General features: G+C 50.3%; 1 protein-coding gene and 1 long non-coding RNA gene across 2 annotated transcripts in view; one reads left to right on the forward strand and one right to left on the reverse strand.

Moving 5' to 3' along the window:
- Positions 1 to 7981: 7981 nt before the first annotated feature.
- On the reverse strand, positions 7982 to 10638 carry LOC310680466. Its single transcript, XR_014512793.1, has 3 exons — positions 10408 to 10638; positions 9025 to 9108; positions 7982 to 8547 (listed from the first exon to the last, which is right to left on the reverse strand). It is a non-coding gene; the product is annotated as an uncharacterized lncRNA (long non-coding RNA).
- A 139-nt stretch (positions 10639 to 10777) lies between these two features.
- Positions 10778 to 22473, forward strand: part of APCDD1L (APC down-regulated 1 like) — a 43116-nt gene continuing 31420 nt past the window's right edge. The window contains exon 1 of the mRNA XM_083446965.1: positions 10778 to 11176. Coding sequence (XP_083303091.1) covers positions 11140 to 11176 — 37 coding nt within the window. The 5' untranslated portion in view covers positions 10778 to 11139. The remainder of the gene's footprint in view (positions 11177 to 22473) is intronic.

A 22473-nucleotide genomic window follows, 5' to 3' on the forward strand; every position in this document is an offset into this window, starting at 1 on the left:
AATTTAAGGAGATCTGCTGATGCCGAGTACTCTGTTCCTGCCAGAGTTACAGGGCTGCTGTATGCACACCAGGTCCCGATGGAACAGCCGTCACCATTTTTGGAGCTGTTTTGGACTTCAACCCCTTAAAAGGGCAGCCAAAGTGATCAAGGAGACTGAACAACTGCCCTATGAGAAAAGGTTACAGCATTTGGGGCTAAGCTGGTCGGAGCTGATGTTAAGATTTTGCTTTTTTCGATGCAAAAAACACTGCCCAGTTATGCAAAAGTGTAATACATCTGTACCTTCCATGCTAGAACTCTAAGGGCTTTTTCATATAGGCACACAAATTTGTTTGCGCTTACTGCAGATATATGATTCAAACATAAAATCACAAAACGTTGGCTAGAAATGTGCGCATGATTTCTCCTTTGTGGTCTATACCACACTGCAGACATTAACCAGGAACGAAGCACAATGAGAGAGCCTAAGAAGTGAATCCTGTCATAACTTTCCTCGAGATTCCTGGATCTAGCTCGTGACAGAATTTAACTAATGCTTAGAGTGTTAAAAATGTGCTAGACCTGTGGGTATTTAAACTGTGTATTAGACACTTCTAATCATCTGGAATCAGCACGTGTCAACAGCTTATTAAGCCAGGACTAGCTTCCTGCATTAGGTGATAGCCTGGGGGTAATGAGGCATTAAAATATCAAAGAATCAAAGGAACTGGTGGTGAGATGCCGAATGAGTAGACCCCCCCCCTTCATCTACAGATAAAGAGAGCTTACACTAGAGAGGGTGGAGGCAATATAAGCAATGAAGGCTGGAAGCTTAGAGTAAGTTACACATACAGTAAAGCAGCAGGCTGAGAAATAGGAAATTGTTTTCAATATATGCACATTTGAAATTGTGATGACCATGATCCTAGATCACAGGAGGAGACCAATGTATGGTTTAAAATGCTATATAACGTACTGTCAGGGGTTCAGGAGCAGAGTCACAGGAGAGGGAAGAAACGGAGAGCGAGGGGGAGGAGTCGGAAGGAAATGTCAGCGGCGACAGTAGTCCGAGGTCTCTGAGTCTCTCCAGTGACTCGGAGGATTCACAGAAAGGGGCCCCCATGGTCAGGGCAAGGGGAGTGCCCAGGGGGACACCTCGGGAAGGAGGGGACTCAGAGAGTAGCAGCTGGAAATCCGGGCCAGCGTCCCCCCCAGAGTGCAGTAGGGGGGAGGAGTCCAAGGCCTCGGGATCAGGGAGCGCGCAGGCAGAGGGAGAACGTGAGGCAGGACTGACCACACCCTCGTCAGGGAGCGAGGAAACGGTCATCCGGAAAGTAAAACGCGCGCACGCGCCAAGTTCAAATGTACAGGAGGGCGGCAAGGTGGGCAGCCCGGGTAGGGAGCCAGGTCCTAAAGCCCGCCGAAGAGAGGGGGAGGAGTCAGAGGGGTCAAGCTCTGCGTCGGAAGAGTCCAGGAGGAATGAGACCCCGGGGGGTAGTAAGACCCAGAGGAAGAGAGAGAGAAGGAAGAGGTGGAGTAAGATTAGAGTATTAAACTGGTGCACAGGGGGTGGAGATCCAGACAGAGCTTCGCCGGTCTAAAGTCCAGACGTAGGGCTGGGACGCTGAGACTTGTAAATGGAGACTATTCTTCAATAAAGACTTTGATACTGTACGATCGGCTAGCGTTGGTCCTTGGTGAGCTGGGACCCGGAGCCAGCTCTGACAGTAAGCTCTGTCTCCATTTTAAAGTTTTGGCACCAAGAACCTCGCCACGTGAGTCGACGCAGCGAGGACAGAGGAGGGGTGCTTACAGAGCTCACAAAACTCAGGCAAGATGACGACGGAAGAGCAGATAAAAGCCCTGCAAGAAGCGGTGACGCACCTCAGCACGGAGGTAATTGCATCCAGGAAGAGAGAGGAGGAAATGGTTACCTCCTGCCGGGATCTCCAGGCCAGGTTGGACGTGCTTTCTAAACAGGGGCAAACGGGATCCAAGGCAGAAGGCATTGGCTTGGGGAGGAGGGGAGGCAGCCTTGTATCGCATTTCGACGGGAGTTTGCAGCAGTACCCCAACTTCAGAGCAGACCTGCTGTTTGCGCTGGATCTCCTTGACAAAGACTTTAGAGATGAGAGAGAGAGAGTGGGGTTTATCCTGTCCCATTTGCATGGGGAAGCCAAAACGTGGCTGCGGAATCTATGGAGGGACAATGATCCAGCGCTCCAAGATGCGAAGGCTTTTATTAAAGCAATGGACTCATGCTTTTTATCAAAGGTAGACGTCGATATTGCCAGGAGGGACATACATGGACTTAAACAAGGCAAAGCCAGCGTGCGGCAGTACCATACTCGATTTTTCGGACTGGTTCATGCCCTGGGGTGGGAAAAAGATTCTGCGCCAGTCAGAGACCTCTTTTGGGAGGGGTTGAATGCAGATGTAAAAGCGGAGATTGGAAGAGGGGAGAGACCAAGGAGCACCCAGCAGGTAGTCCAGAGGGCTCTGGAGATCGGGGTGCATCTGGAAGAACGTCCTTGGAACAGGGAAGAAGGGCGTTGGGGAAGGGCACCAGCCAGAGCACCTCCCTTCTTTCCCAGAGAAGCAGCGCGTGCGCACTCCACACCCTCGCAGGGAGGGGGAGAAGAGCCGATGGAGATAGGAGGTGCCAGGGCTCAGTCAGCTAACAGAGCCCTAACACCGGGAGCAGCCAAAACGAAGCCTCCTAGAGGGAACAGGAAGTGCTACATCTGCGACAGTGCTCAACACATGGCGAAAGAGTGTCCCCAGAGGCTCCACAAGCACACTGCAGCCTCGGCAACAGTCGCTGAAGCAGCTCAATTGAAAACGCAGCAACAGTTAAACGACGGAGTCTGGCTGGAGGAAGAGGCACTGGGGTCCAGCCAGACAAGTCAATGAAACAATCCCCAGCACTTTTGCAACCCACAGACCCCCTCCCACCCAAACCAGTGGTGCAGCTTACAGCGTCTCTCCAACTGCCCAATGGACGCACTCTGGAGGTGCCGATCACCATTGACTCCGGCAGCAACGCTGACTTTATAGGACTGGAATTCATTCAGCAGCACAATATACCACTGCTACCAGCCACACTGCCCCTGAACGTTGTCACGGTGGATGGCAGAGACTTGTTAGGGGGGCAGGTGGTGCAACAAACGCAACCAATGGTGATGCGGATTGGAAATCACCGAGAAGTCATCAGCTTTAACGTCACCCACCTGTCGGACACGCCTGTAGTCCTGGGCATGAGTTGGCTGCACAGGCACAGCCCAGCATTGGCGTGGTACCAGCGCCAACTGACCTTCGGCTCCTCCTATTGCGCGGAACATTGCATCCTTCCTAGCCCGGAAGAAGGAGGGGACGACCCGCAGCTACAATTAGGCACGCTGCAAGCAGTGCCGCGCAAGTACGCAGCGTTTTTGGAGGTTTTCTGCGAGAAGGAAGCGGACAAGCTGCCTCCCCACAGGCCCTATGACTGCAAGATTGACCTCCTGCCAGGAGCGACGCTGCCAGCCGGGAAACTGTATTCCATGTCTGAGGACGAGCTGCAGGAGCTCAAGGAGTTCATAGACCTCAACTTGAAGCGCGGTTTCATCCGGGAGTCGAAGGCAGCGGGGGGCAGTCCTGTATTCTTTGTGAAGAAAAGGGACACGCCCCAAAAAAGACTTGTGGTAGACTTCAGGCTCTTAAATTCAAAGACCAAGCCCGCGGCCTTTCCCATGCCCAAGATAGATGACCTGCTGGCGACGGCGAGGAAAGGACGCGTTTTTACAAAGTTGGATCTGCGAGGGGCGTACAACCTGATTCGCATACGGGAAGGAGACGAGTGGAAGACTGCCATGTTCACGCCCCTGGGCACATATGAATACAGAGTTATGCCCTTCGGTTTACAAAATGGCGCCCACTGTTTTCAAGCTTTCATGCATCACGTCCTGGCGGGTCTCCTCTACAAGACATGCGTCTGCTTCTTGGACGACGTCCTGATATTCTCAGAATCTGAGGAGACCCACGAGAGAGACGTCAAGGAAGTTCTGCAGAGACTGCAGGAGCATCGACTGTATGCCAAGCTGGAGAAGTGCCAGTTCGACAGGAAGGAGGTGGATTTCCTGGGCTACAAGCTGTCGGACAAGGGGCTTGCCATGGACAGCGCCAAGGTTCGCGCAGTGTTGGACTGGAAGAGCCCGCGCAATCGGAAGGAGGTCCAGCGGTTTGTGGGGTTCGCCAACTTTTACCGCAAGTTCATCAAGGGGTTCGCGATGCAGACGGCGGCCATTACGGACACGCTCAGCTCTAAGAAGAAGAAGTTCATCTGGACGGAGCAAGCGGAGCAGTCCTTTCAGAACCTTAAGCGTCTCTTCTCGTCCGAAGGGCAGCTACTGCATGTGAATCCCAGCAAACCGCTGAGGGTTGAAACAGACGCCTCAGACAGAGCCGTGGGCGCCGTACTGTTGCAAGAGGACCCGCATGGGGACTGGAGACCGTGTGCCTTCTACTCTAGGAAGCTCAGCAAGTCGGAGCAAAACTACACCATCTGGGACAGGGAGTTGCTGGCCATTCATGCAGCATTCAAGGCGTGGCGGCACTTCCTCGTCGGGGCCAAGCACACCGTGCAGGTTCGCACGGATCATAAGAACCTGGAGTACTGGCGCACGGCAAGATTCCTAAACCAGCGGCACATCAGATGGGCGGAATTTTTCGCGGATTTCGACTTCAGGATAGAATACATCCCAGGCGACAACAACATCATGGCGGATGCACTGTCCAGGAAGCCGCAATACCTTGAAGAGGCGGCACCAGCAGCGGCCAAGCACATTTTCGCTCCGAAAGCGTGGGCGTGCGCTGCAGCAACCGTGGACTTGGAGGCGGTCCGTCGAGCACTGCAGGGGGACCCCTTTGCACAAGCCAAGATGGAGGAGGTGCACAAGGGCACGGTGAAGGACGACGAGTTCCAAGTACGAGACGGATTGCTCATCCGCAGAGGAGCTCTCTATGTACCGGGAGACGACCTCCGGGCGAAGGTACTGCAGCAGTTACACGACGCACCCACCGCCGGGCACTTTGGCAAGGAGAAGACGGCAGACCTCGTTGCCAGGGATTTTTGGTGGCCCAAGATGCGGGGGGAAGTCGCGGAGTACGTCTCGAGGTGCGACACCTGCCAAAGGGCCAAGTCAGTGCACAAACCTCCGGCGGGACTGCTCGAACCGCTGCAGACTCCGAGCGAACCGTGGGAGAGGGTGGCCCTGGACTTTGTCACGGATTTACCCAGCTCAAGGGGTAAAACGGCAGTGCTAGTGGTGGTGGACATGTTCACTAAAATGGCCCACTTCATTCCGTGCGCGAAGGTGGCCACGGCAGAACAGACCGCCAAGCTGTTCATAGACCACGTCTTCAGAGTGCATGGACTGCCACGGTCTATTTTGTCCGACAGGGGGCGCCAGTTCATTTCGAGCTTCTGGCAGAAGCTGATGGGTTTCCTGAATGTCAAGATCAACCTAGCGTCGGCGAGACACCCGCAGACCAACGGACAAGCGGAACGCGTCAACGCCGTCATGCAGCAGTACCTGAGATGCTATGCAAATCTACAGCCGACGACATGGGTGGACTACCTGCCGCTCGCTGAGTTCGCTTACAACAACACGAAGCACGTGTCCACAGGGGTGACGCCGTTCTTCGCCAACAACGGGAGGCATCCCAGAACCTTCCCGGGATTAGAGAGACTGGGGGAGGGGGAGCCACAGGCAGCGGAAGTCTTGGCGGCGGAATTGCAGGAAGTCCACGAGCAGCTTAGGAGGCAGTTAGAGCTGGCAAAGCACGCATACAAACTGCAGGCTGACAAGCACAGGAGGGTTGGTGAAGACATACAGGTGGGAGACTGGGTGTGGTTAGCGGCCCACGCAGTGCCGACAAGATCCTTAGCTAAGAAGAAACTCGGACATAAGCAGCTAGGACCTTACCTAGTTGAGGCACAGATCAATCCGGTGGCCTTCCGGTTGACACTTCCGGAAGGATCCAGAATGCACCCAGTATTCCATAGGTCGGTGCTCACGCCCTACAAAGCACCTCACCGATTTCAGGCGCAGGGCACGGCACCAGACCAGTATAAGGAGATCCCCCCAAGGAGGGAGTCGCCAAGAAGGGAACCCATCAACCAGGTCACAGAGATTTTGGACTCGAGATGGGGGGAAGAGGGAGTAGAATATTTTCTCGCAAGGGAAGGTACCCCGGCCAGCGCCAACAGTTGGGTGCCGGACTATGCCCTGGACGAGCCTCTCCTCAAAGAGGAGTTTCATGCCTTGTTCCCACACAGGCCCATGCCAGCCGAGTATTTCGACGACTGGCTTTTCACACCCACGCTTTCTACCAGCACGTTCCAGGGATTCACCTCGGACGAAGAACCAGCATTAGAAACACGTTCACCGGAGGGCTCGCCCTCGGGGTTTGCCTCAGACCGCTCCTTTTGGTGGGACAATCGAGGAGAGGAGAGGTGGCTGAGGGGCCCTTGGCAGGCAACGGACCCAGAGGGGAACGAGGGTGAGAGGGACATGGACGTGATGGGGGAGGACGTTGGGTTCGAGCATGGCGGCACGGAGATGGAAGCAGAGGAGAACGAGGTCGGCGAAGACATGGAGGACGAGCCGGATTTCTCTAACTGGATGCACGCCACGGGGGACGAACTGTATCCACCATTCACCCCCACAACGACGGAGCACCCAGCACCCCCGCCGGAGGAAGGGGAGGGGGGAAGGGGGGGCTTCGAGGGGGGGATGGATGTCAGGGGTTCAGGAGCAGAGTCACAGGAGAGGGAAGAAACGGAGAGCGAGGGGGAGGAGTCGGAAGGAAATGTCAGCGGCGACAGTAGTCCGAGGTCTCTGAGTCTCTCCAGTGACTCGGAGGATTCACAGAAAGGGGCCCCCATGGTCAGGGCAAGGGGAGTGCCCAGGGGGACACCTCGGGAAGGAGGGGACTCAGAGAGTAGCAGCTGGAAATCCGGGCCAGCGTCCCCCCCAGAGTGCAGTAGGGGGGAGGAGTCCAAGGCATCGGGATCAGGGAGCGCGCAGGCAGAGGGAGAACGTGAGGCAGGACTGACCACACCCTCGTCAGGGAGCGAGGAAACGGTCATCCGGAAAGTAAAACGCGCGCGCGCGCCAAGTTCAAATGTACAGGAGGGCGGCAAGGTGGGCAGCCCGGGTAGGGAGCCAGGTCCTAAAGCCCGCCGAAGAGAGGGGGAGGAGTCAGAGGGGTCAAGCTCTGCGTCGGAAGAGTCCAGGAGGAATGAGACCCCGGGGGGTAGTAAGACCCAGAGGAAGAGAGAGAGAAGGAAGAGGTGGAGTAAGATTAGAGTATTAAACTGGTGCACAGGGGGTGGAGATCCAGACAGAGCTTCGCCGGTCTAAAGTCCAGACGTAGGGCTGGGACGCTGAGACTTGTAAATGGAGACTATTCTTCAATAAAGACTTTGATACTGTACGATCGGCTAGCGTTGGTCCTTGGTGAGCTGGGACCCGGAGCCAGCTCTGACACGTACATAATGTGTGCTTGCTCACGGGCAGACACATAAATGTGTACAATGTTTGTTATGTACAAAAGGTTTTAGGTTTGTTCATTCCAGTGATGCATCACTTTTTTAAAAACACAATACTTGTGGCCATAAATTTTGTGTTCTACCTTTGAAGATGCATGTTATTTTATAGAATTGCACACACCCCAACTTAGTTGTTTTCCCCCATGAAGTTTTTGTTGTGGATTTGATTTCCTTCATTCCTCCCTCACCCACCCAAAACTAGTAATCGACATTAACTCATCTTGACTAGTGTGCATTTAAAGGGTTGGCTAGCGATAACTACCAATACTGTCTGATAAATAAGTATGCAGCCTGTTATAGAAGCGGTCATCATGCTACTTGGCTAATAAACAGCATATTTGCCCAGATGTCCCCATCTCCTATAGCTTCAGGAAGCTGTTGCTTTCAGAAAAAAATATTTTTAAGGGGGGGGGGGGGAGACTGGCAGATACCAGGCTCCACTTGCCCCAGTTCCCTGGAAACACAAACAAACCACAACATCTCCTCCAAAACACTAATTAATATATTAAGGAAAACTCTTGTCTAAGGCTTATGTCCCTGGCAGAAAACGCCACTTCTCGCTTATTGTCCTCAGGCCCCAGCTGGCTGCAGAAACGCTCCTTCTGGGAGATACGAAACTATTGAATAGTGGGTCTCTCAAAGCAGCCTTGGTGGGAAAGGCATGCAATGGCAGGAAAGTGAAGCAGGAGGGGAGGAGGTTTTCTTGGCAGTTGAGAGATGGCTGGTTTCCAAGCCCAAAGGGCATGCCACTTGGCTAGGGTGATGCTCAGCTGAAAAGCCCTTCCCTTGGGCAAACTCACAGCATGGCTTGCCTCAACACTCACGAGGGCTGATTCACACGACCCTGGAGCCTGCTTGTTTTCAGCCCAGAGGACACAAAAACGGTGCCAGCAGCTGTATCGGCGGTGGCGGCTCTCCTGCAAATCCTTGCAATATCTGCCCCCATTTTTAAAGCTGTGCTTGCACGGTCCCCTGGTTAGAAAGATGGTGGTATCAGGGAACACATCGATACGGATGCTGTCCCCCTCAGACCTTATCATCATGTGCAGAATTCGACTCTTATCACACAGAGTGTCTGTGGCACGCCTCCCAATGGATGCTGAAATCATACACATGCCAGGGACTTGCCCCATCAGGCAGAGGGAGGCAGCTGCTACAGGCAATATATTTCGGGCACTTCTAAAGAGCTACAAAGAACACAAACAGTTCCTCATTATATTTTTGCTTCAGGTACGCACAGGACTGGTTTCTTTGCCTTGGGCACCAAAATACGTATTAGACTGCTTTGCACTTGGCACTGGCAAGAGACCACGAGTTTGCTATGATGGTTGCAAAGGCTTTCCTTGATGGCGAAGCCTGTTCCTTATGTTCCAACAGCCCCTGAGTGAGGTCACAGTTGATACCCCTCTTGCCTCATTCAGGTAAGGCAGGTGGGATTCAATCACATACCTGCAAATTCAGGTTGCAGCATCAATAGTTGACTGGGAGGTTCTTGCTCAAGAAACCTGAATCTCCAAAAGATCAGACTTTTTACTGTAAGGAAAGTGACAGGGAAATGCACTGGAACACCATCTAACTGTCCTGCAAACAAATCGGAACAAACGCTTGTGATAGGAATTTTATGGTATTATATATATGGTAATGTTCATAACTGCACATACATAGATCAACACAGGAAGACCAACCTGGAACCATTTTGATTCTTAAACTGACCAAATCCTTTCTCTGCAAGGTTAAACTGGAAAAGCCTCCCCATTGTCTCTTTCCTCACAAGATATGTCTGTTTGAATAAGGTGTGAACCTGTGACCTGGCCCAGGACAAAAGAATGGCCAGGCACCCCAGGCAATCCAATCAGGTAACTTGCCAGACAGGAGATAAACTGTGAGAGGAGAAAAACAACATTTAAATTTCTGATGTAGGTGGGATGTATCAGAGGGGTGGTCTTAGGTTACACCCCTTCTGTGATGTATGCTTAATGTTTCTGGGGGTGGTCTTGATCTACAGAATGGGAATTTCAAAGTCTTTATAAGCCCTTGCACAGCAATTTTGGGGGTCCTCTTCCTCTCCTGCGTGTGAGGGGAGCACCCTGTTGCAACAGATCAATAAAGATCAAGCTTACTAGCTGCTTTGCTTCTCAATATTCTCTGGTTGGCCTCTGTTATTTTCTCCTACCAATAGGGAACCTATGTAAGGACTCTATATGGGCTCTTGGATACCCCATAAGGGAAAAGGGCATATTTTTTATTTACAACACGCTCAATAAAGAAGTGATCTGGAAGTGAATGCAGAGGCCTGATTTTGCTCTGTGCCCAAAGCTATGGCAGTGAGGGATCTGAATTTGAGAGTGGCAGTGCGCAAAATAGTAATAATAATGGCGTTGTGGGTTAAACCACAGAGCCTAGGACTTGCCAATCATAAGGTCGGCGGTTCAAATCCCTGCAATGGGGTGAGCTCCCGTTGCTCTGTCCTAGCTCCTGCCAACCTAGCAGTTCGAAAGCACGTCAAAGCACGTCCGGCGGGAAGGTAAACGGCGTTTCCGTGCGCTGCTCTGGTTCGCCAGAAGCGGCTTAGTCATGCTGGCCACATGACCCGGAAGCTGTACGCCAGCTCCCTCGGCCAATAAAGCGAGATGAGCGCCGCAACCTCAGAGTCGGCCACGACTGGACCTAATGGTCAGGGGTCCCTTTACCATATTTATATGGATACCAACTGAGAACACCCATAAAAAGCAATCGTACAAAAAAGGGGAAATTTTGTGAAAATAAGAAATATTTAGTGGGGAGGGGCGCCAAATTTTGTCCTCGCTCAGGGCCCCATATTACCAAGCTCACTTATCTTTGAGCTCTTTGGGGGGAAAGCTGGGCTATAAATGTAATTATCATAAATAAAATAAAATAACCGGCCGCTGACAATGCGCAAAGCCATCGTGGCCAGCAGCCCTCGCCTTCCACGAATTTCTCCTCTAATCCTCTTTGAAAGCGATTTTGGTCTGTGAATGGTGGCGTGGGGGGAGACCGCAAATAATTTCTGCTGGGGGTGGGGAAGTCGGCGGAGGGACTCGGCCAGGGCTGGGCGTGACCGAAATGTGCGTGGAGGGACGTGGGGACACCCCTCTCCGCCCGTCCCTCCCTCGATCCCCCCCCCACCACCTCCCCAGTCTCCACCTCTTCTGGCCGGCGAACCTGGGATCTGCCGAACTGCCTTAAAACTATCGGCAGCCAGGCGCTGCGGCTCCGAAGAAGCGAACGCGCCGTGCGCTGCAAGGGGAGCAGCAGGAGGAGAGAGGAGCGTGTTTCTCTCTCGATCTCTGGAGCAGCCGCCGCCGGCAAACCCAGCCCGTCGGGGCCTCCTTTGCCCGTGGGCTGCCTGTCCTCGCCTGCCGGGACTTTCGCTTCTCAGCAGCACATGGATCCCCGGGGATTCCCCGGCACAGGCGGTGCGCGCTGAGCAAAACAGCACCGGAGTTGCCTCCTCTCCGTGCGCGTTTTGGGTTTTTCCTCCCCGGCTGTTTCCCGGGGACAGGTTGTTGCAAAGGCACCGCCGCGTGGGGCTTGGACCTGGCCATGCTCGGCTCCTGGTGGCTCGTGGGGCTCTTCGTAGGTAAGCAGTCGCGCGATATTTTTATTTTTTAATGGGCGCGTGGGTTTGAGCTTGCCGCTGTGGAGCGTGGAGACTCGCGGCTCCCTCGGCTATGCCCTGCTGATGGCCTCCAAGGAGCTGGGTTAGCCTCGGCACCGTTGCACCCGTAGAGCGTCAAGGGGTAAAGCGGATTCCCACGTGTAAAATCAAAGCGCGGCTGCAGTCGGGAACGTCTGCACGGCTGGGGATGGGGAGTTGCGTGGGCAAGAGGATTTAGTGCGCGCCCAACACCCTCGCAGAGGCGACAACACTTAAAATGGAATCGCAATACCCTTTAATTGGTCTGTTGGCCTCGAAGTCGGAATAATTAGGATAATAATAGTAATAATAATATTAAGGAGTGCAATCCTACACGTGCCTACTCAAACGCAAGCCCCGCAAGTATGTAGCATGAGAGTAAGTTGCACCGAAACCAGCGGGATTTGCTGAATAGGCACCCGTAACAATTGCGCTGTAAGGGTTATTGAGTGTGAATGTCCTGTGATTAATAGGAAGCGGTGGCTACTCCAGATTAATGCGGAGTTCACGGTTGTGACGCTTTATGTGTGAGTTTGTGTATTTAAGTACAGTCGGAACTGGAAGAAGTCGAACCCTCCCATGCAGCAATATCGATTCTGATTGGTATTTACACCCTATACACAAATGTGCATGATTGTACTCCGGAATAAATTCCACCACTTACTCCAGTGTCCCGAACCTCTGACACCCATCAGTATGGATTGAAAAGTGGTTGGTGAGGAGGAGGGTTGAAGTCTTTCTGAACAGATCAGGGCAGTGAAATTGCATTAATGGGACAGGACAAGATGGAAGTTTAATCCGCCCAGAACACGAGGGATTGATATTGTGTGCACATTTTCCAGAGCGGATCTTCTTTTGGGGATTCCCAAAATTTACACTTCCCTGCTCAGTTCTGTCCCCCAGATCCTGGTGCTGTGGCTCCCTGTCTTTCAGTGCTCCAGCCTGCTTTGAAAGGATGCAATTTTGCACTCATGTGGGGAGCCAAAGTTGCAAGTTGCGGAGGCTTTTAATAAATCTGTCTCCTGCGTAGACTCAGCCACCTGGGCTTCCTTCTGTAATGAAAGGATGGGGGGAAATAATTAGGGGTTGTGTACAGGCATCCAAACTGCCCCCCCCTTACATAAATGTGCTGTGTGTGTAAAAAGACTTGCCCCTTATGCCAGATGCACAGTTACTTGAGGAACGGGCACTGCCACACACAAAGGCAGCCCTTCTCTCCCTGCTTCCCATGTCCTGGGGATGGACAGCAGGTTCTCTTGCTAAGCCCCTGACTCAGTTTTAAGTCCAAATGGTTCCCCTGAGCTTGCCTGGCTCATCCGGGACAAATTCCAGAGAATTGCTTGCAGCTAACACGGCAAAAGGCTCCTGCAGCAGCTTAGAAGCTAAGCCAATATATTGCGGCCTGATTTTTATTTTATTTTATTTTTGGTAGAGAAGAGCCTCCTTTGCCAGATGTGTGTCTCTCAGCTTACTCAGTTGAGGAGGGTGAACATGTGCACACACACTTTTGTCAATTTTGGTGTGGTCCCCGTCCCCACTCCCCTGGAAGTCCCAAGTCGCCCATCCGTCAGCTTGCAGATATTTTGCTGCAGCGAGAAAGGGTTACACGCAGACATGTACATGTGTTTGGGATCTGCTTCTGTTTGCCATGGCAGGGAGCTTGCCTGGAGGAGCCAGCGCCAGTCTCCGACAGCTAATAAAAGATCACAGCTAATAATGAGGAAGAGACATTGCTGGCTTCAGCCAAGCACCTGAAGGTGGTGGTGCCAATCTCGATTGCAAAAGGAAGGCGGCTGGGAGGGAAGGGTTTTTCTTGGCTCTGCTAGCCTCCCCCTTGACGCCCCCACTGTCCGATATTGGTCAAGCTTAACTAGCCGGGCAGTAATCTTCAGGAACTGGAAAACTTCCATCGCGTTTGATTTGGGGATTCGTTCCACCCCTCTGCCTTCCCTTGAAATGCTTTCCACAGCTATTTGCAGCGTGGTAGCTTTTTTAAACTATATTTTATTAATATTCATGTAGCACATATTAAATACAGAGGGAATGGCCGCGATCTGCAAACAGTGGACCAGACCTGTAAGGCGCGCTTGTTCTCTTTTGCATATCTTAACAGGGAAATGTGCACCTATTGAGGAATGCAAGTTTTGTGACCATCTGAAAAGCCGCTTACAGGTGACTTGTATAGTCTGGAAAATGGGGAAATGCATTTTCGAGCCCTTGCAAAATTTGTCGCCTTTCCCACCATGAACGACAGCTGGCATTTGCCACATTTCCAGCAGTTATAGTTAATGTGTCCTATAGCGTAGGATGTTTTGGACTACAACTCCTATCAACCTCAGCCAGGACAACCAATGATTGGGAACAATGGGAATTGTAACCCAGAACATCTGGAGGGCACCAGGTTTCCAAACGTTTATATAGTGAGAGAAAAGATAGTTTGGCTGCCCCCCAGAGTATGGAACCCCTTTAAGAAAGGTTGGCTGCTCCTTCCCTGTTTCCCATTGATTAATAAAGACTGTTTTATTCCAGCAGGCTTTTGCTGCATACAAGTAACGCATGGTTCATACACATTCAACTTGTGTACATTCAACTTTATGTGCTAGGCAAAAAAAAGTTCTTTAATTAAAAGGGGGGCTGGGCATCCAGGGGTAAATAAACTTGGGGAATCCTACCTGCCATTGCACCCGGTATGTTTTGACTATACACCATTTTGGCTTTATCCCTGGATCGCAACCTCTCTGCAAGTTGAGAGTCACCTGTATGTTGCAGATAACATTTTTATGCTTGACTTTAAACTGCAGGTGCTGTCTCCTTGGTTGATAGTTTTATACTGTTGTTTTAATGAAATGGCAACGGTAAAGGTTGCAAGATGCCCTGAGTACCGTTTTTGCCCCAGGACGGCAGGATAAAAATGACATTTGTAGCTGGAGACACGTGATAGGCGAAAAGCTGAAACTGTCCCAAATGGAAAGGGCATAGAACGGGAAGGAGGATATGGAAGCATGAGAGCAATTTTTATTGCATCGCTGTGGCCTAGTTCTCACAAATGGAAGATGAGTCAGTAAACCCGTATCTCAATTGGATCACTTAGAGCAGGGTTTAGCAACCTTTTTCAGCCGTGGGCCGGTCCACCGTCCCTCAGAGCATGTGGTGGGCTGGACTATATTTTTGGGGAGGAAATGAATGAATTCCTGTGCCCCATAAATAACTCAGAGATGCATTTTAAATAAAAGCACACATTCTACTCATGTAAAAACACCAGGCAGGCCCCACAAATAACCCAGAGATGCATTTTAAATAAAAGGACACATTCTACTCATGTAAAAACATGCTGATTCCCGGTCCATGCACAGGCCGGATTGCGAAGGTGATTGGGCTGCATCTGGCCCATGGGCCTTAGGTTGCCTACCCCTGACTTAGAACTACATTCAGGGACTCCCATGACCCCAGGATTATATTTTACCCCCACCCCAACCTTGCCACACATAGAAAACTGTCATGCCAGGTGGAAGGGTTTAGCTTAGCTAGGCTAGACCCTTCCTGCTAGCTTTCTCTCCATAGTTTTTTTTAAAGTATAGTGTTAAGTTGTGGGTGAACATATCAGACGACACAGTGATTCTTCAAACAGCTCTTATTTATTCACAGGCCAGAACAGAACTGAACTGAAGGGTTCAGCCAGCCTGCTTATATAGCGCTCCAGTACAACGCAACTGTAACAACGTTCTGTAACTATCCAGTCACTGAACGTCACTTTCAATCCCTTATTTGCATATGTGGACCTGAGTGAAAACTATCTACAGTAGCCCCCTGCTGGCCCAGGGTGAGAACTTCAGTATATAACACATAGCTTTCTGTGCTGTGTGACAGAGCTCATGGCACTTTGAGCAACCCAGATTCAGGTTCTTGGTCTTATTCTCCTGCTTGTGCAAACTAGACACGTGTTTAGGGTTCTATGAGGAGGCCATAGGAACACTGCCTTCTTTTTGAGTGGTCAGCTCAGCTTAGTATGTTCAACACTGACTGACAGCAGCTTTCCAAAGTTCAGACAGGAGTCTCTCCCAGCCTTACTTCGGCAGGTGCATTTAAGGCAGATGCTCTGTCACTGAGCTACGGTCACCTTACTTCTGAAAATAAGTCCTGGAGCTTTCTGTTGTTTTGCGTCATTCCTTTCTCTGATGGGCAGATCCACCACGGCTGCATACCGCCTCCTTCAGCTTAAAGCTTGCATTTTGGATTCCTAATTTTGAGCTCCGGGTCTTTGCAGTCTTGTTTCTTATGCACGATAACACAGCAAGTGTCTTATGGTGGGGTGGGGGCTGCAGGAGTCTTCCTATAGATGGGGCACTTGCCACTTTAAGCGCAGCCTGTGCCGTTGGGCTAACAGAGAGCAAAGTCTGGTTGTTGGCCAGCTGTAGTGAATAGCTAAATGCTGCTGCTAAGCCTGCCCTTGTAGAATGCTACAAGATAAGAATTGCCTTTGTTCTGAAAAGGGGGGCATCATTTAGGAAATTGTGCTATTGTTATCCATATCCTTTAAAAATAATAATAGGACTCTTTGAAAAGCTGTGAGTATTCTAAAACAGAGTACCTAAGTTTTGCTTGAAGTGTAGATCTTCATAGCTGCCCTGCAAAATTTGAGAGGCTGGGAGGACTGAGACCCCTCTATGCTGATGATGCTCCAGAACACATATAGTGCAGAAACAGTCTGAGTTAATGAGGATTACTGGAAGGCAGATATGAGATGAAGAGTTCTGTATAGTCTGAAAGCTTGCATACTCCGGCTTGACTATAAGTTATTGTGATAAACTATTGCCATATATACAACTGTTCAAGCTGTACGACAGTGGAACGGATTCCTTCGGGGGGGTTGTGGACTCTCTTTCCTTGGCGGTTTGTAAGCAGAGGTTGGATGGCCATCTGTCATGGATGCTTTAGTTGATATTCCTGCATTGCAGAGGGTTGGACTAGATGACCCTCAGGGTCTCTTCCAACACTACGATTCTGTGTTTCTATGTATTAACAAATCTCAGGAAACAAGACAGAAATAGACTTAAGGTAAGAGAGAAAATTGATTGAAAATGTAAAATAGCCCTACTTAGTTAGCAATGAAGGGACGCGGGTGGCGCTGTGGTCTAAACCACTGAGCCTCTTGGGCTTGCTGATCGGAAAGTTGGCAGTTCAAATCCCAGCGACGTGGTGATCTCCCATTGCTCGGTCCCTGCTCCTGCCAGCCTAGCAGTTCGAAAGCACATCAAAGTGCAAGTAGATAAATAGGTACCACTCTGGTGGGAAGGTAAACGGCATTTCCGTGCACTGCTCTCGTTTTGGTGTTCCATTGTGCCAGAAGCGGCTTAGTCATGCTGGCCACATTACCCGGAAAAACTGTCTGCGGACAAATGCCGGCTCCCTCGGCCTGTAAAGCGAGATGAGCGCCACAACCCCAGAGTCGTCTGCAACTGGATTTAACTGTCAGGGGTCCTTTACCTTTTTTAAGTTAGCAACTGCTCTAGTTAAAAGGAAATTAAAACCTTGGGAGGGGCGGAGGGTGGGGAGAGAGATTATTACTTGCAATGCAATTCTATATGTCTACTCAGAAAGACACCCCATTGAGTTCAGTGGAACTTCCTCCTAGGTAAATGGGCATAGGAATTGACCGCTATGCAGAGATCTAAGGCAACCGAGGAGTCCATGCATGTTGCCCTCTGGCATGTGGGGGTCAGGAGCAAAGCTCAGGCCCATGCCCCCCAATATAGAATATATCAATAATTTCATCGTGTGCATGCACATGAAAGGACATCTGAGACATCTGACATAAAAAGTCGTAGTAGTTCAATAGGGCACATGAGAGTGTGTGTGCACATGGAGCATCCTGGGTCACATATTTGGGGGATATGTGTGAATCTGAAGCTTGACGTTCACTTTGTTAATCAGCACACTTGGGGAGAGGGGGAGGATGAGCCCCCTCCCCCATAGCCGGCCTTATCATCACCCACAAGTTAGAGGGATGCCAGACACCCTAAAGTCCTGGATCCAGTAGGTGTTAGAATTTAATCAATGCTTGAAGTGTTAAAACTGGGTGCCAGACTCGTGTATATTAAGCAAGGCCTGTGTGTATTAAGATGTGTGCTAGACAATGCTAATCCCCTGGAATCAGCAAGCGTTAAAAGCTCATTAAGCAAGGCTCACTTTCTTGTGAGGCGATAGCTCGCAGGTTGAGCCATCAAGAAAACAAAAGGTTCAAGGGACTCTGTCTGAGCCGGCAAATGGATGGGGCCCCTCCCTCCATCTACAGATAAAGCCAGAGCTTAGAGGAGAGAGATTGAAGTGAGAGTTGCTGTGATGTGAACTAAAGGAAAAGCAAAACAGCAGGCAGAACACGATGACTGATCCAGAGCTGTGCCTATGGAAGAAGCAAGACCCTCTTGGAGCGTTAATGCTATGAGCCCCTCCATCGTAGGCTCAGGTTATATAAGGTAAAGGTAAAGGTACCCCTGCCCGTACGGGCCAGTCTTGACAGACTCTAGGGTTGTGCGCCCATCTCACTCAAGAGGCTGGGGGCCAGCGCTGTCCGGAGACACTTCCGGGTCACGTGGCCAGGTGACATCGCTGCTCTGGCTCGCCAGAGCCACACACGGAAACGCCGTTTACCTTCCCGCTAGTAAGCGGTCCCTATTTATCTACTTGCACCCGGGGGTGCTTTCGAACTGCTAGGTTGGCAGGCGCTAGGACCGAGCAACGGGAGCGCACCCCGCCGCGGGGATTCGAACCGCCGACCTTTCGATCGGCAAGCCCTAGGTGCTGAGGCTTTTACCCACAGTGCCACCCGTGTCCCTCAAAAAGGTAAAGGTACCCCTGCCCATACGGGCAAGTCTTGACAGACTCTAGGGTTGTGCGCCCATCTCACTCAAGAGGCCGGGAGCCAGCGCTGTCCGGAGACACTTCCGGGTCACGTGGCCAGCGTGACGAAGCTGCCGCACACGGAAACGCCGTTTACCTTCCCGCTAGTAAGCGGTCCCTATTTATCTACTTGCACCCGGGAGTGCTTTCGAACTGCTAGGTTGGCAGGTGCTGGGACCGAACAACGGGAGCGCACCCCGCCGCGGGGATTCGAACCGTCGACCTTTCGATCGGCAAGCCCTAGGCGCTGAGGCATTTACCCACAGCGCCACCCGCGTATATATGTAAATAAACCATATATCATAAAAACACCACTGTGCCTCATTGCCGAAAGGAAGCACAGATGCTGGCTAAACGCTCTTGGAACCCCTGTACCACTAGGAGATTGGGATGTGCAATGATATATTTAAATACAAAACAAATTGCAAACAATAAATTTAAGTAACACAATTAGGAATAAGTGGCCTTGGGAAGAGACATTCAGTTGGTACTGCAGGGGTTAAGTAGCCTCTCCCTTTTCTCCCTGTCATTTCCAGGTCTGGACCTTCCTTTCTGGGCTTGATGCCACAACAGGACTGAGCTCATTTAAGAGATGCTGTGATTGCGTCAGTTGACATTCTTAGTTTGATGACACATGTGCGATTTTTACATCAATAAAAACCGATTTCACTCTTAAGGGCTTTTTTAAATGCAATTAGTGTAACCAGTTTGGCACAGGTTTGGGGGCAACCCAGAAAGAATGATAAAACTTGCGGAATGCGCATGCTTCAGGTTTCCTGTGTGTCCCAGCTTCTCAATGGGATTTATAAATGCTGCAGAAGGTTATATACCCAAAGAGAAATGTGTGTGGACCCACAAGATCAAAGACTGAACTGCACTCAGCCAAATGCTTCGCTTGGACAGTATTGCTGGGGGCTGAACCTCATCCCTTCGCACCTCATTTTGAGCTTTAGATTCCTATCGGATTTTAAGGCAAACATTTTTTTTTTGGTGAGTAGCATCTTACCGCCCTTCTTCTCTGCCTGCACATATGCTATACCCAGAAAAAACAAAACCTTGGTTCCCAGGACCTCCATCTTCCTGCTAAGCCTGCTTGGAGGGTCTTTGATTTGTGCGGCTTGAAACTTGGCTGAAGGCTCTTACAGTCTTCTCTGAGTCTGGTGAAGGAGTTGTTGGGACACCATGACCTGTTTTCAGTTATTTTGCAGACTCAGCTCCACACACACCCCGGCCACCCCAGCTTTACAGATCGTTCTCTGTGACAGAGTAAGTAGATGGCAGGTCTTCAAACCAGGTTTTAGGACGACGGCGAATGGGTTGTGGAAAGCTCACTCCCACTCCAACCAACCACCCATTGGAAGGAGAGGTGTAGTGGTCCAGGTTGCGCAAGGTCGAAGACCCATTACAATTTCCATGACAGGGTTTCTGTCTCTAGTGTCCCAGAGCCAGCCACTCAGCATGGAAAGGGGTTTCTTTAGTCACTGAGAAATAGTCTCAAACTTTGTGCTTATTGGAGCTAATAAAAGGGAAAAGGAGGGGAGTCAGTGTGGCAATCACACAGGGTTCCCGGACGTTTCACCATCTAGTGATCCCTGTGCCACCACTTTATTTCTCGCTGCCACCACCCAGGCCCTACCTGGTACAATACTGAGTCCAGTCAGGTTTAAACTGGAACATAAACTTCTGTTTATTTATTGCAGTTTAACAAGTGTGTGGTTTCATAAACGGTATCGGTCAATTACAATCGTGGGGTGCCTATCCAGACCTATAACTTCCGCCACCTGCTCTCACTCACTAACCAGCCTCTCAGATATTTACTTGTCTTCCTAGCCCCTAACTGTTCCTGACTCAGCTTATTTCACTACACTAACTCAGCCTACCCACAAACTCTATCCCAATTCACTCCCACTCCAACCAACCACCCAACTCCCAACAAACTCCTCCCAGAGCTGGTTTTATAGTCCCTCTGACTCCACCCCCTGGGTCCTGATTGGGTAGCCTGTTTAACTATTTCACCTCTAGCACTCTCATATATTAACGTCGCAGTCAGCCATTGTGGCCATGTTTCTACAACTACAACTAATCCAGAATGCGGCAGCTAGACTGGTGACTGGGGGCGGCCGCCGAGACCACGTAACACCGGTCTTGAAAGACCTACATTGGCTCCCAGTACGTTTCCGAGCACAATTCAAAGTGCTGGTGTTGACCTTTAAAGTCCTAAACGGCCTCGGCCCAGTATACCTGAAGGAGCGTCTCCACCTCCATCGTTTAGCCCGGACACTGAGGTCCAGCGCCGAGGGCCTTCTGGCGGTTCCCTCATTGCGAGAAGCAAAGCTACAGGGAACCAGGCAGAGGGCCTTCTCGGTAGTGGCGCCCGCCCTGTGGAATGCCCTCCCATCAGATGTCAAAGCGATAAATAACTACCTGACATTTAGAAGACATCTTAAGGCAGCCCTGTTCAGGGAAGTTTTTAATCTGTGATATTTTACTGAATTTTTTGTTTCTATGGAAGCCGCCCAGAGTGGCTGGGGAAACCCAGCCAGATGGGCGGGGTACAAATAATAAATTATTATTATTATTATTATTATTATGGAGCAACACTGGAGAGTTGGTGCTTCAGTTCCAAGAACAGTGTGCTCAGAATATAGTAGATCTAGCTAAAGGCTTGGAAAGCGTGAAACATAAGCTTGAAAGCTTATGTTCGCAAAACTTGGAGAGATGAAAGGAATTAAATGAAAAAATGTTCTGTGTAGCCAAGGAGGATGGGATTATTCCTCGAATAGTTTCTTGCCCATCTTCATACCCAGCAGGAGCTAAGTCAGAAGTTCCCCTGATTTGCATTAACTAATGTGGGTTACAGAATTAAGCTTTCCTTGGTGGAAGATTTGGAATATCCTGTTGCAGAATGTGGGGTGTTTTTAAATAAAATAAAATACTTTTTTTCAACACCGATAATACGCAATCCTAGCCTCTTGGTTAACACGCAAATTGCAGATGATTTAAGAACTGGCTGGAGCTGGTGGGAGAGTGGTTTAAAACATGTGGAGGGCACAAGGCTGGAGAAGGCTGCGTAAGAATCCTCCCAGCTGTTTTTCTGATCCCAGGCATGTGCATTTCATTTTCAAGTGCTGGCAACACCACCAGCTTCAAAGCAGCAGATTATAGAACAGATACACTTTATTGGCTGTGAATCTCTCGGTTTCATTGAAACGCTCGTACGTTTTATTAGAATTTGGAGACTGGAGATGTTGGTTGTCGTCAGCATCCTTCCTTCGCGAGAGAGCAGGCAAAATTTAGGAGGTGCATCATTTGGGACCCCTCTCAGCCTGGAATTAATTAGTGCAGCAGTTGTCTTATCTCTGGGCAATCACAGTCCAATTTATTGGTTTACTAATCAATTAAACTGTTGCAGAAGTCCTGCTTTGTTTTGTTTTTTAATTATATTTCATTGGATTTTCCAAAAATGAACACATACACTCCAATACATCATGAATTTTTATTTTGTTTTTTCGACTTTCCACCCCATTTCCCACAGTGTTTTTTAATTTCTCCCCTTTGCTGCACCCTAAACATCTGTCTCTTAATACCATAACAACAATTCAGTGATCTCCAATTCCTTTCGTTGCTCATAGTTCAAATCCTGATCACAAGTTCATCATACTTACAGTGTTTCTTTTAAGTTGTCCCAAAAAGTCTTCCATTCTAGAAGTCCTGTTTCGTGTGGTCTGATTTTGCTCAGGTTGTCTGGAAAATGATTTTCTTGCTTTAGCACAGGGGTGGAGAACCTGAGGGACCAGATGTGGCCCTCCAGGAATTTCTGTGTGGCCCTTGGCACTCTCCCCCAGACCCCACCCTCCTTGAGCGTTTCTGCTGGGCTGGACCATATCCTTGAACTCTGATAAAGCCGCTTTGCTTGCCTGGAGGGAGGATAAAGAGGGATGTGTTCCATCCTATTTTGTTCCATTCTCTTTTCCCTCTGGTTCTGCCATCCAGTCTACTCCAGAAGCTTGCCCTGAAAAGAATTCTGCCCATTAGCTGAAAACGTTCCCCTACGAACTGCTGCAAAAATATCCCAGGGCTTGAGGATCAAAAATTGCACAATGGAAGTTGCCTTGTACAGAATCAGACCATTGGTCCATCTTGCTCAGTGTTGTCTACACTGCAGCATCTCTCCCAGGTTTCAGGTAGGGAATCTTGCCCAGTTCTACCTGGAGATGTTTGGCATGGAGCCTGGGATCTTCTGCATGCAAAGAAGATGCTCGGTCACTAAGCTATTGCCCTTCCAGTGTGGTGCAGTGGTTAAGAGCAGTGGACTCGTAATCTGTTGAACTGGGTTTGATTCC

Source organism: Podarcis tiliguerta (assembly GCF_965153285.1).
Source record: "Podarcis tiliguerta genome assembly, chromosome: 6".
Classification (NCBI taxonomy): domain Eukaryota; kingdom Metazoa; phylum Chordata; class Lepidosauria; order Squamata; family Lacertidae; genus Podarcis; species Podarcis tiliguerta.